Here is a 13,616-nt window from a genome sequence, read left to right on the forward strand (position 1 = left end):
TCCAAAAGGACTTTGTCCAACATTCAAGCAATTTTGGATTGAAAACAAGGAATCTCTTCTGCCTGAATGCGTGAGGAATGGCGTGGGCTGTGTCACCGACCCGTTCCTGCAGTGACATCTGCACGGGTTGTCCTGGCCCTGTGTGTGAAGTTGTTCATGAGTAGATTGCTCTGGATATAAAGCTTTGGTTCAGGTTTCTGGTTAATATTTTCTTCCTTTCAATATGGGGTAAAGTACGAGTTTTTATGGGAGTAGGGTGTTAGGCAAGAAAGAACGAAAGAAGTAAAAAGAGGAGAAATAAAGGGAAATGTCGGAGTGAGGTATTCGGGTGCCTGAGTCGGAGCTTGAACCTTCTGCCTCTTGAGGTGAATCCTGTAACCCCAAGGCTGTTTGGGAGAACAAGTGACCTTTCCACAAAAGTTCCAGGTTCCACAACTGTGTTGATGAGGAGCTGTCATGTTCCTAGCTCGTCACATCAGTGAGCAGCCTTAGTGGCTCTTGTGAGAAGTGGCATTAATTCATATTAAATCAAACTGCGTGTTGGGCTGATACCTGCTGCTGTTGGTTTATTTGTCAGCTGGCGGTCCTGTGTGCTGGGCGAGCCCGGCGCTGTCGCCTGCTTGGGGCTCCCAGCCAACCGCCCTGTCATTCGAGCAGCATATTAAGTGCTCATGTAATATTTATCTCTCTCTTATAAGAGATATTAAGGAGAGGAGACAGTTCAGCTTTGCCGAAGCAGAAGCTGAGGTGGATGTCGGTGGGGTTTGGTGTTGGCCCTGGTGACGGCTGGTTTTGCTGGCAGCAGCACACGGGGGGTGGGCTGGCACCGGTTCCTGCCCAGCTCCACGCTCTTCTTGTAAGGAGACTCAGCGGGCGGGTGCTTGGCAGCGAGCCGTGTGCTCCTTGCCTCGCTTGGCTTTGCTCATCCCTTACCTCGGGTTCGTTTGGAAGTCGCCGGGGAGCAGCAGGAGCAGGGCAGAAGTCGAGCAGACGAGGGACCCGGGGCATGCGAGGCAAGAAACTGTTTGGAAGCGTTGACCTGCAGAAGCAAGCACGGGTAGGTTGAGCTTTAGTACCACAAATCTGAGTGTTGGTGTTAGAGCTAAACAGGACGTGCTCATCAGAACACCTGAACCCTTGTGCCAGGTCGGTTATTAGAATGCCAAGACACCCAGCAAAGCCACGGGCTGGCCCTGTGTAGCTGAAGACCACTTGGGAGTCGTGCAGGTGCCTGTGCTGGTTGGAGGGGAGCTGCATCCTACTCAGGTGGCTCCTGGAAGTCGTTTACGAGCAGTTAGTGGGACACTGTCTGTTGCAGCAGATGACTTCAGCTGCAGAAACTGTCTCGGCGATCTAAAAATGCAGGAGGAGGCCAAGATCCCCTCTTGGTGCCTTGCTCCTGTCTGAGATCAGCCAGCTGCGGCAGCTCAGGGCGCAACAACGTCAAGAGTTTCTCAAGAGCTGTAATTTAAAGAAACTTTATGGAAAGTGGAGATCCCAGTTTGGGAGGTAAATTGCTGGTGCTCAAGGGCTGGGGAGCACGTGCGCTTTCGGAGGAGCTCCAGGCAGAGGTGTGCGTGTGCGTCACAGCTCCCGCTGCCTGCCCTCGGGTGTGGAACCGTAAACTGGTGGTGAGCTTGCTCGGGCTCAGGTGGGGGCTCTTGCGATGACAAATGCTGACACTCGGCCTGCGGGGAGGGCAGAGGGAGCGAGGGCTGCTCTGGGAGGGGCTGGCCTGGCCGGGACGGAGGAGGAGCTGCGTGACCCGAAGCCTCCATGGCGCAACCTGCGCTGGGTGCCCTGGGGGCTGGTCACGCTGTGGCCGAGCGGACTCTGGCTCCTGCGGCTCCGCGGGGACGTGTGGTGGCCCCTGGCATCAGGTGTTTGTGGGCTCCCTGATGCCCACAACCTGCTCGAGGTGCATGGCATCACGAGTGCGGGGTGTTCCTTAGCCCGTGGGGGGAGTGCGAGTAATCACATGCAGCAGAACGGTAGTGAAGGACTTGCTGGAAAATAACTGCCTCGTGACTTCGCTCCGTGCTTGGAACCCGAGTCTGTGCTTCTCGCTGTTCTGGGGAAACTGGTTTCAAACGTGGGTTTTGGTGACCAGCACCAACAGCGGAAGGTTACAGAGACGTGCTTTCCAGCACTCGCTACGCTACCTCCTTTTGCTAACTTGTCTGAAATGCTTGCAAGGTGCTGGCAGCATGATCTCCGAAAGGGACTCGGAGACCACCTTCGATGAGGATTCCCAGCCCAACGATGAGGTGATGCCGTACAGCGACGATGAGACGGAGGATGAGCTGGACAGTCGGCAGTCTGCGCTCGAACCGGGACAGAACCGAATCGACAGAGATGCTGAGGAGAGCCGAGAGCCGTTGAAAAAAGGTAACACCACGACAGAAACCTCATTTGGGTAGCGCATGATCCTGAATATGGAGGCTGAGCCGTGCATGGATCGATTTGATTTTGGTGCTTGTTCGTTAGGTAGGATTTAGAAGGGGTTGGCTTAACCCGTGGAGAAGTAATTGATGGCGATTCAGTTTAACTAAATGGTAGAATGAAAGTCGGCTTCGTTCCAGTCTGCAGCCAGAGTTCTTCTCCACTGCTTGTTTTGTAAAATTATTGAACTCATCTTAATTAAGGCAGGCACTAGATGAGTGTAGCCTGTGGTCTGAGAGCTGCTCAGACAGAGCTTCAGATACTTGGCTTCATCATCTGGAAGCTCGAAGGAGCACAAGCCAAGCTGCTGTCTCCTCTGTCGGTTTGCGTGTATTCCCGCTCTCAAAGGCTTATGCAGATGAGATTTCAACTTCAACGCTAATTTTGTGGCCTTGTCGTTTTATTTGCAGTGGTTTCAGAGTCACAGATGGGTCAGGTGTGTAGGAGTTCACAGAAACCCATCGAGTGCAGTCTGTGCGCTGCTGCCAGCGCAGGAACAAGCCTCTCTGGCTTTAGACATACCTGTTCTTAACCTGTGCCAAAGGAAAGTCTGTAGCTCCCCTAAATACCTTTTTTTTTTTTATTATTTAAGTGTTGCAATGTGAGTGCTGTTTATTTAATGACTGCCTGGTTAATAGATTTCTTCCTGTTTGTGTGGAAACGGGGAACAGTTGATCACCTCTTATTTTATAACCACCTATTAAGTGTTTTCATTTTATAATCACCTGTTACGTGTATAGTTTTGTGGAGTTTTTTACAATGACTGAGATAATGTAGTCTGTAGAACAAAACCAGCTTTCTTGGCATCTCTTCATCCATCATATTTTTTTGAGTTCTTACCTTGACTGCTGCTCTCTGGCAGAGTTTGTCGAATGTGTCGACTGGTTCAGTAGCTGATGATACTCGGGTAGTGCTACAGAAACCTCATCCTTTTTGCTTCCTGTTTATTCCTCCAGCAAAGATGGTTTTCGTTTAACGATGATGGATTATCAATGCAGCTTCCCAAATATTAGGTATTAATATGACTTTGTAGCAATTTAAAGTAATTTTGGGGAGCTTCCTTCCTGCAGGTTTTAGTTAAGACCTAACGCCAGCTTTCCATGTGGGACACGAAGGTTTTACAACCCTGCAAGGTTCTGGTGGATGTGGCAAAGAAGTGTTCTCGTAGTAGATGTGTTCAGTTTTCTTCAGTCCCGTCCTTATTATCTTTTCCCAATTCACACACATCTGTAAAGCTGCTCTTTTTTTAAATGAAAGCCTCATCCTTCAGTAATTTGTTGGTAAATGGTAGGTGAGGCAGCGAAACCAGCGTGAGTCGCAGCACTTCTGTGTAAGCCGCGAGCAGGAGGCGGGATGCGTCCGCACCATCTGCTCCGTGTTGTCCTTTATGCCATCTTAAATGCAAGTGCTGTGGCAAGACAAATATTTCTCTACTGTTTTCAGCTTGCAACCCAATACACTGGGAATGAAAGTTGTGTATCCGAAGTCAGGCTGTAAAGTGAAATGCTGTGAGTGACAGAAGGAGGCGAGATGGCTCAGCTGCTTTTTGAGCAATTTTATGAGCTTATGGTCCAAAACTTCAGAAGGCTGTTGCAGACATCACTGGTTTAGTTTTGTTACTTTTTACAACAAAATGCAGTTCCTATTCTTGAGTTTTCAACAACCAAACAAAATGATGGCTGAAGAAATAAAATGAGCGCTTCAGATTTTTACTTTTTTTTATGGTTGTAAGTGAAAGCCATTGCACAGCATGGTTATATGAAATAATTGCTTTCTCAACTTCAGTGGACCTTTTCACTTCTAGAAAGGCTGAGAAACTGCGCTTTGGGTGCTTAGTGCTTGACCAGCATGACAAAAACAAACCAGAAGAGGGGAAAGAAAGGAATTTAGCTTGAATAAATGTTTCTCCGGTAGGCTTTGTGTTTCTCGTACAACTTTCAACTTGTTAATCGACGCTTCTTTCTACCTCAGATTATATTTTAATCGTTAATAAAGACAGCTTGGAAACTTCTTAAAACCCTTTTTTTAGACAATGTACTGATAAGTAGGTACCAGTCTTGTTTCAGTGGGAAGTACCTTTAAAAGGTGGCACTTGGGAGAAAACCTGAAGCCTGGAGCCTTGTTACCACAGGTTTAGAGCGATCGGGTGTTGACCCTTTTTGCCTGGTCTCTTCCAGACGGCATCTGGCAAGTTAAAGCAAATGATCGGCGCTTCTACGAGCAGCCCCAGTTTAAAACAACAGTGTTTCTGTGCTTCAGAAAAAGCAAATATGCGGTAAGTTTTCTTTACCTCGATTATGTGCCAATAGTGCTTGTCGGGGTGAACACTTTCTTAGTATCTCTCGAGCCGCTGGGGATTAGGGTAAAAGCCACCGTTGATGCTTCCTTAGGATTTCCAGCGGGGTGGGCAAGTGTAACTGGTTTTGAGTTTGTGAATGGAAAATCATGGTATCGAGAGCCTTGTGTAAGATAAGATAGAGCATTAGAAGCCGGGTGTCCTCAGCCCAAATTCCAAGTTTTATCTGCTCAACTATGGCTGTTGCAGATGTCCCCAGAGGCCATAAGAAGTATCAGTGTAGTATTAAGCAATATCCTGATTAAGCTACACTGGGACACTATTACAAATAGACATTTGGGAAGGTTTAGCCACTGAAACAGTGTCATTCGAAATCTCCCTAAATAGGATAAAGGAGACATTTTTGTTTGGTTTGTCAAGACAAAAGTCTGACTTACTATTTTTTTGCCAGTTCCTAATCTTTTTAACTTTTGAAAGTAATAAGCTTGCCCAGGAGGACGAGAGCACTGACGTTGCCTCCCCTTCTCTGTGCTCGTGGGGCTGGGCCGTGCCCTGGGGAGAGGCTGTCACCTCTCCCTGTCCCCTGCGCAATGCCCTGGAGTGCCTGGGAGCGAAAGCTTCGCCCTGGGTGCCCCTGGGGCATGTTCAGGTCGGTGGAACAGACCTTCTTTGCCTTGTTTCATTGAGATTGTGACCGCTGTTAAGCTGTTCGGGAAAGGCATGATTCTGGCAAAGTTCACAGGAAGGATTTCACTGGTAAAATGCTTTACTTTGCAAATGAGAAGAATCTGCTGTTGTGAATGGCATTTGGTTTTCTTCACCAGGGAAATGCAATTAAGACGTACAAGTACAACCCTATCACCTTTTTACCACTGAACCTGTTTGAACAGTTTAAAAGAGCAGCCAACTTCTACTTCCTTGTGCTCCTCATTTTGCAGGTAAGAAAGGACACTAACTGTGAAGTGAATTTGAGGTGCAACTGTTAAAGAGAAGCTGATGCTGAAGTAGGGCAGCTCAGGCAAACGCTCCCCCAATAAATTTGTTCATCTTCACAACCTGAGTTAAAATTCTCTCTGATGTGTTGGTTTTATTTCTTTTCTCTCTTAAATGTCTCTGAACTGAGCTTGACTGATAATCCTGTACTGAACTGATTTTGTCTTTTGTAGTCGATTCCCCAAATAACTACCCTGTCGTGGTACACAACGCTGGTGCCCTTGCTCTTGGTGCTGGGAGTAACTGCGGTCAAAGACCTCCTGGATGACATTGTAAGAGCGTTTTGTTCATAAGAAAAGCGAAAGAAAGCAACAGTGTTTGTTCCTTTAATTGTGCAACACAGTAGGGAGTACATTCTCTGCTCCTGGTTTTCAGGCTCGACACAGGATGGACAAGGAGGTTAATAACAGGATGTGCGACGTCATCCAGGGTGGAAGGTTTGTACTGGTCCCTCCTTCACCCTGTGAGTAACGGTCGTGGCCTTGTTACTACGTGTCGGCACAGATCTTAAACCGCAGATCGAAGGGAGAGGCTGTGAGTAATGGTCGTGGCCTTGTTACTACGTGTCGTCACAGATCTTAAACCGCAGATCGAAGGGAGAGTTCAGCTTTTTGTTCTCTACCGTCTGTGTGAAAGCCCAACTGAAAATGGCAGAGAGTTGCCCAAAGGAGTAATTTAAACCTAATTCTGTGGCACGAAATCTGTGCTAAGAGCAACTTCTTTAGAGAGAAGGATAGGAATTCATATATAGGTAAAGAGGGAAGAGAAGAGGTAGGTTGACTTCTAAGTTACAGACCTTAACTAAATTGGCAGTTTCCAAAAAGAGAAAGCCCACCTTACCAAGATGTAATGTTTTTGTACTGAGGAAAGTTAATATTTCAAGAGTTATAGAGTGCATAGTGTTGTAGACTGAACAGTAATGATTATTAAACTATCTTGATATTAGGTTCAAAAACACAAAATGGAAAGATATTAAAGTTGGTGATATCATTCGTCTGAAGAAAAATACTTTCGTTCCTGTAAGTGCTTTAGATACATTTGTTTTATGTTTCTAGAGAGTTCCGTACAAATCTTGACCTGAATTTATTTGATGCTTATTTTTGTGTTTTTCTAGGCTGATATTTTGCTGCTCTCCAGCTCAGAGCCAAACAGTCTCTGCTATGTAGAGACAGCTGAGCTAGATGGGTAAGACACTGTTTAAGGAGTTCTTTGATTTATTTTGACTTGCTGGTGAAAGAGCAAGAAGTGTGTATTGCCGGCTCTACTTGTCACCTGTTGAGCCACACCTGGAAAACTGCTCAGTTTTTGATTCCCACAGTTCAGGGATCATGAAAAACTGGTGAGGGTCCTCTGGGGTGGACCACGTGGCCACGTGGCTCTGCCTCTGCTTCCACGGGGGAGGTTGGTACCCGTGGCATACCGACGTGCTTCATTTTGTTCAAACTTCTGCCCTGCGTCTGTGTTTTGGAATGACCTTGTTATCCTTTCTTCGTAGTGAGACTAACTTGAAATTCAAAATGGCACTTGAGGTAACGCACAGACACCTTCAGGAAGAGAGCGCAATGGCAGACTTCGATGGTTTGTACCGTTACATTCTGACAACCGCCCAGATGTTGCTCAAGGGGTTCAGAGGACAAGTAAATGAAATGTGTGTGGGGGGGGAAGCGTTGCCAGTGGTGCTTGTGATTCTGAGTTCGTGGTGTGAGCAAGTTGCACAAGGGCGTTGTGCTGCTGTGCAGAAGTGGCCGGAAAGGACTGTCCCTGGTCTGCCCCGGGCTGAGGGCTGAGGCACACAAAGGGAAACGAGCAAGTGACGCATTCCAAACAAACCCAAGGGAGACGCTTTCTCGCCTAACATGTGGATCGGTTGAAGTCCACAGCTTGCCAAAGGATGCTGTAGATGCAGAAAGTTCATCTCTTGAGCAAATTTGTGTGGGAGGTGAGGCTGCCGGTTCAGGAGATGCGCTGGCCGCAGCTTACAGCGAGATGGTGAAAGCGTTTCGGCAGCCCGTGCCCGTAATTTCACTCTTCCTTGTACATCTGGCAGCCTCGATGAGAGGCGACGCTTGAGACAGTGACGTTTTGGTATTTCAATCTGGAAAACAAAATAACCACCCTAAGATACCTTATTTAAAATACAAACAATACAGCACTGAGTATTTCTACACCCTAAATTACAAAGAAATTGTTTGTTCAGGATGCTCGTTTTCTCAAAGAAAACCCAGCCTGATGAAGTAGAACCACTTCTGTGGTGGGTACAGAGCAAGGCTTTTTAAATTAACTGTTATATGTTAAACATATACTCCTCCAAACTTGTTTTAGGTCTGATTGAATGTGAAGAACCTAATAACCGACTGGATAAGTTTGCAGGAACATTATTCTGGAGAAACACGAGTTATGCACTGGATGCTGACAAGATCTTGTTACGTGGATGCAAAATCAGGAATACAGACTTCTGCCATGGAGTGGTCATATTTGCAGGTAGCTGTGAATCGGGCACGTGTGATATTTAGGGACTAAAAACATGCCCTCTAGAGTGAAATGACGTCTTTGTCTCATGAACACTGTATTCCATGTTTCAGTTTTGTAAAACAGCAAAATTGGCACTTTCGGGTATTGTATCTTTCCTTTTGTGTTGTTTCGTTTATTTTCAGGTGCTGATACAAAAATAATGAAAAACAGTGGAAAGACGAAATTTAAAAGGACGAAAATCGACTCCCTTATGAATTACATGGTTTATACCGTAAGCCTTTTTGTGTAAAATTCAGATGTTTGAGTTCATCGTTAAGTAGGACGAGTGCAGACTTAGGGAACTTTTCCAGTGTAGTGTTTCCACCCTGTGTTTTGAAGGCAGGGGTTGGGGTTTTAAGTGGCGCAGATGTTGGAAGCGTCACGGGCCTCTCTGTGTGCGCCGTAGATCATTGTGGTCCTCATGCTGCTGTCGGCCGGCCTCGCCATCGGGCACACCTACTGGGAGCAGCAGATCGCCAACTCCTCGTGGTACCTCTACGACGCACAAGACTCCAGTCCTCCGTACCGTGGCTTCCTGAACTTCTGGGGCTACATCATTGTTCTCAACACCATGGTTCCCATCTCCCTCTACGTGAGGTAGGGACATACCTCGGCCTTTTGCAGCCGAGCTGGGCATAGGGTGAGTTACTTAACTCCTGGGTGAGTGGACTTCGTCTCCTGTTGGTGGTGACAAAGGCAGCCTCACGTTGGGTGGGAAAGTGTCTCTCTCTTACTGAAGAGACGTTGGATACGCTCACCCTTTTCACTGAGATTTTACAGGAAAGCGGTCTGTATTCTTTTAATATAAAATGGTCACTCAAGTATTGACTCAGCTTTGAGATAGCAAGCCTTTCCTACAGCGTTAAGCGTGTCTGCTCTGTACTTGGACTAAGGAAGAAATTCTCCCCAGCAGTGATCTCTGACACAATCGGAGACTCTATCCTGCCAGTATTTAGCTTCTCAGTCAAATTCTGTAGTCACAGTGCGTGAAGGAAACTACTTGGGAAAAAAAAAAAAAAATGGAGACATCGTATCTTCCAGATTTATTCCTCTAAAGAGCGGTCTTGCTGCTCCATAAAGTGTGAATATTCACCTTTGACAAACCTGCCCAACATATTTGAAATCCTCCAACCTCTTGCCCACCCTTCTCACAACTGTACTTCAAATGCTATTCCCAGCTGGGATTTCTGTCCGTTAGGGAAGTGGCACTATCGATGCTTCGGGCTTGATCAGGTGTGGAGGCTTTTCCCCAGTTCGTGCCGTGCTGTTGAAGCTGAGCTGTGCAGTCCAACATGGTTTGGAGTGGCCTGTGTAGGGGTGATGGTGCTCTGTAGCGTACTGGTAAATGTAATTGTTTTGTCTTAAGCTCCTCGGGTATATAAGCAATTTGAGTCCTGGAAAATAGTCAGTGTTGCCTTGATCTGTTAATTGGTCATTGTTTTGAAATAGGAGATGCAGCTGAGAGTGAGAAAATTAATTTTCCTTCATTTAGCGTCGAAGTGATTCGTTGGGGCCAAAGCTATTTTATCAACTGGGACCTGCAAATGTATTACCCTGAGAAGGACACGGCGGCGAAGGCCCGGACCACCACGCTGAACGAGCAGCTGGGGCAGATCCACTACATCTTCTCCGATAAGACGGGAACGCTTACGCAGAACATCATGACGTTTAAAAAATGCTGCATAAACGGCCAAAGATACGGTAAGTCTGTGCCACAGGACTGCGCCCCCTCCTTCTAAAGCCTTTTTTGTTCTCTCCTGTGCCTTCTAACTGCTGGTGCTCGTGTTGCAGGAGACTGGCGGGATGGAGGGGGGCAGCTTCAGAGCCACCCGGAGGTAGGTCGGCCCGATGGGGCGCTGGAGTTCCTGCGGTCTGTGGAGCATGGAATGTTCCCTTGCCAAAGCGTGAAGAGATGCACCAGGCCCAAAGCGATCACACTCGAGCTCACTCAGACTCTCTCTCCTTCTGCTCCCTAAGCAGCAAGTGGATTTCAGCTGGAACGCATATGCAGACGGAAAGTTCTTGTTCTATGATCACTACCTGATAGAGCAAATAAAATCTGGAAAGGAGCCAGAAATCCACAAGTTCTTTTTTCTGCTTGCCATTTGTCACACAGTCATGGTTGACACTTCTCTTGGTGAGTATGTCTCATAGTTAGTGCTATTTGCTGAATTTATCCAACCCTTTATGGAAGGAGAACTGTCTTTTTGACAGTTACAGTCGTGCATCTTAAATAACAGCAGATTCAGAAAGGTATAGGAACAGTTTGTACAGAACTCTGTTGTTTCCACAGGTCTTCTCTCTGCTCAAATATATCTTTAAAATCTCAAAAGCATAAACTCCAGATAACATGATAATGACACTAGCGTGGTCTCTGGTTTCACCTACATATGTGAAAGTATGAACACATTTGGAAACTTGTTTCCAGTGTGGAAAAACAAGTGTTTTCAGCATGAGGCTTCCACACTCTTGCTCCTTGACTCGCAGCCGCACAGATGTATACGAATCCTGTATGTCTGTCCTAAGAGTGTTGGCAGCAAGTGATCAAAATTAGTAACAAAAATGTGCCAGAAGCTAAATTTAGAGGTGAACAGCTACTGAAGAATTCATGAATGTGAAAAAATAGTTTGGAAGATCCAGTCAAAACACTGAAGAGTAGTTTTGCTTCAGTCCCGTCTTGGCGAGGTCTCTGTGGAACTGGCAGTGTCCTGCCCTGTCTTGCTCTTCCTGCGGCGTTGTGCCCGCTGCGTCGCGTGCGTCTCTGTGGCCAAGGGTGTCTTTCGGAGCTTCCTTTGAAAATGCTTACGTGAATGTATTGACAAATGAAGGTATTTTAAGTTAGGTTTGTGTAGAGACAAAGTCATGGTTTGTGCTTTTACACCTGGAGGGAAGTGTGTAACGCTCGGCTATGTCCTGGCTTTCTCTTCTTTTCGCTGTCTCAAAGATCCGGGTCAGCTGAGTTACCAAGCAGCTTCCCCGGACGAAGGGGCCCTGGTGACAGCAGCCAGGAACTTTGGCTACGTTTTTCTTTCACGAACACAAAATACCATCACCATCAGTGAAATGGGGCTTGAGAGAACTTACGATGTCCTGGCCATCTTGGACTTCAACAGCGATAGAAAACGGATGTCTGTCATTGGTAAGCTGATTCCAACCCACCTCTGTAGGAAAGGTCACTCGTATTTCATAGGCCAAGGGAAGAGTTACAGCTGAGCCACACACAGTCTGATGGATTTTAGTCTGCATAGCTCCGGGTAGCAAAAGAGAGTTTTTGTAATTCCATGTGCCCACCAGACAGTCGTGGCATTCAGACGTGGCCTCTGCTGAAGCCAATCTTAGCTCTCTTTCGTAGAAGCTTAAGGAAAGGCTGCAAGGATGACTTATTCCCCTTTTCCCCAGCAGACAAACAAGTTGCATCTTCCTCCAGCTGATGGAATACTAGGAATGAGGTGTAAACAGTTCTTTAGTTTTGATTTGAGCTATCTTCCAAGAAGTCAGTCTTGAAGCAGTTAGAGATCGGTTGGTTTTACGTGATTACATGCATCGTAGCTCCGGTGTCTGTCTCTGCCCAGCTCCGACGGGCGAGATGTTAGTGCTGGATGAACCATTACTGAAAACATAATCCTTGGTGGTTTAAATATCCTCTCCTGTCATGGAAGGGAAGAAGAGATGCACCTGTCAACCACGTTACTTAATTGAGCCATATTAGAAGTGATGAAGAAAAACCAGGATCTAGTAGTATTGGTACTTCACAGCAACAGGCTGAAAAATCCAATCTGAAACTATTCCTTTACTTAAACGTACTCTAACGTTTTGTCCCATGTCTCGTTTTACTCCACAGTGAGAGAATCAAGTGGAAATATCAGGCTATATTGTAAAGGGGCCGATACGGTAATTTATGAACGGTTACACCCAAGGAATCTAAAGAGAGAAGCTACAGAAGAAGCACTAGATGTAAGTTTAAATTTTGTATGCAGTTCTTAAATTAAAAATCATTTGCTTCTGACTATAATCCAATTGTATTAATTTCCTTTTCCTAAACTATTAAAATAAATGCAGACCTGTAATTGGTTCTACAGGTCATCCTAAACCTGAGAAATAATCAAAACAATGTAAGTTTTTCTGCGTGTTCTTAAAAATGCATTCATAGTCTTTTCATGAGAGTTGCACTTAAATTTTGTCGTCATGCTTTTTTGCTTTTTTTCATAGCGATCAGTATTCCACATCACTATACTCCATTCTATTTGTCACCTCTTCAGTCTTTCAGTTCAGACTCCCTTGTCAGCTATAATTTCAATTTTGGCATGTCTGACATAGCAGGGACTAGTTGTGCAGTCAGATTTGGCTTATCAGACTTACCAAGTGCTTATCAGCTTACCTCTTCAGTTTGATTTGCAGAGGAAGAGTTTTGTCTTGTGGATATGCCTTTTTTTATTATTTATTGTTTTTCAGATTTTTGCAAATGAAACTCTTAGGACTCTCTGCCTGTGCTACAGAGACATTAGTCACGATGAATTTGAAGCATGGAATAAAAAGTTTGTGGAGGCCAGTGTAGCTACGACTAATCGTGACGAAGCTCTGGACAAAGTCTATGAGGAAATAGAAAAAAACTTAATTGTAAGTCGAGCTTTACATTTCCAGTGTGCTCCTATTCTTATATAGGAAGAAACAGATCTTTCTGAAAATAAATTATCCTTGTTTACTAGGACACTCTGAATTAGATCTTTTTAGTGTTTTCTTGACTTCAGAGCCACACCAAATTTTAGCGTTGAGTAGAACGAAGGGAAAAGTACTTTAGCACCTGTGTTTCATGGTGGTCACTTCTATACGTGAGAGCTTGTCTTTACTGAGTTGTTAGCTTGAGCTGCACCTTCGTGTGAAGACATTTCCAGGACCGTTCCGTTCTTTACTGAAAATGAATCAGTTTTCTACACTTGTTTATCCTACTAAATACCTGTATCTCAACTATCTTCCAGCTGCTTGGTGCGACAGCTATTGAGGACAAACTACAGGATGGAGTTCCAGAAACTATTTCCAGGCTTTCCAAAGCCGACATTAAAATCTGGGTGCTTACTGGTGACAAAAAAGGTGGGGTTACTTCCAGCCAAGGAGCTGCTAAAAGCAGGCTGAGGGCGAGGAGACAAACTGGGGCAAATGCAGACTAGAAATAAAGCATAGGTTTCTAAAAAAGCTTAGTAAGAAAGTCCATTTAAATGGAAACTGGAGGGATTTCTACAACATGCAGAATTTCATCCCAGCTCTTCCCAGTCCAGAGTTACCGGATGGGCTTCTGTGTAACTTCTGTTCCTCGAGCAGCCTGGTCTAGATCATGGATTTTGTGACTGTCTTCTGTAGGGAAATACCCCACTGCCGC

The 13,616-nt window shown here is 45.7% G+C and overlaps 1 protein-coding gene across 1 annotated transcript in view; it reads left to right on the forward strand.

Moving 5' to 3' along the window:
- The first annotated feature begins 2,207 nt into the window (after positions 1 to 2,207).
- ATP8B1 (ATPase, aminophospholipid transporter, class I, type 8B, member 1) overlaps positions 2,208 to 13,616 on the forward strand; it is an 18,080-nt gene continuing 6,671 nt past the window's right edge. Inside the window, exons 1-18 of the mRNA XM_009865716.1 lie at positions 2,208 to 2,388; positions 4,620 to 4,717; positions 5,563 to 5,676; positions 5,905 to 6,003; positions 6,107 to 6,168; positions 6,678 to 6,750; positions 6,846 to 6,916; positions 7,227 to 7,309; positions 8,054 to 8,212; positions 8,386 to 8,474; positions 8,649 to 8,839; positions 9,735 to 9,943; positions 10,034 to 10,077; positions 10,223 to 10,379; positions 11,187 to 11,381; positions 12,084 to 12,196; positions 12,695 to 12,859; positions 13,219 to 13,330. Coding sequence (XP_009864018.1) covers positions 2,208 to 2,388; positions 4,620 to 4,717; positions 5,563 to 5,676; positions 5,905 to 6,003; positions 6,107 to 6,168; positions 6,678 to 6,750; positions 6,846 to 6,916; positions 7,227 to 7,309; positions 8,054 to 8,212; positions 8,386 to 8,474; positions 8,649 to 8,839; positions 9,735 to 9,943; positions 10,034 to 10,077; positions 10,223 to 10,379; positions 11,187 to 11,381; positions 12,084 to 12,196; positions 12,695 to 12,859; positions 13,219 to 13,330 — 2,215 coding nt within the window. The remainder of the gene's footprint in view (positions 2,389 to 4,619; positions 4,718 to 5,562; positions 5,677 to 5,904; positions 6,004 to 6,106; positions 6,169 to 6,677; positions 6,751 to 6,845; positions 6,917 to 7,226; positions 7,310 to 8,053; positions 8,213 to 8,385; positions 8,475 to 8,648; positions 8,840 to 9,734; positions 9,944 to 10,033; positions 10,078 to 10,222; positions 10,380 to 11,186; positions 11,382 to 12,083; positions 12,197 to 12,694; positions 12,860 to 13,218; positions 13,331 to 13,616) is intronic.

Source organism: Apaloderma vittatum, unplaced genomic scaffold, assembly GCF_000703405.1.
Source record: "Apaloderma vittatum isolate BGI_N311 unplaced genomic scaffold, ASM70340v1 scaffold5393, whole genome shotgun sequence".
NCBI lineage: Eukaryota > Metazoa > Chordata > Aves > Trogoniformes > Trogonidae > Apaloderma > Apaloderma vittatum.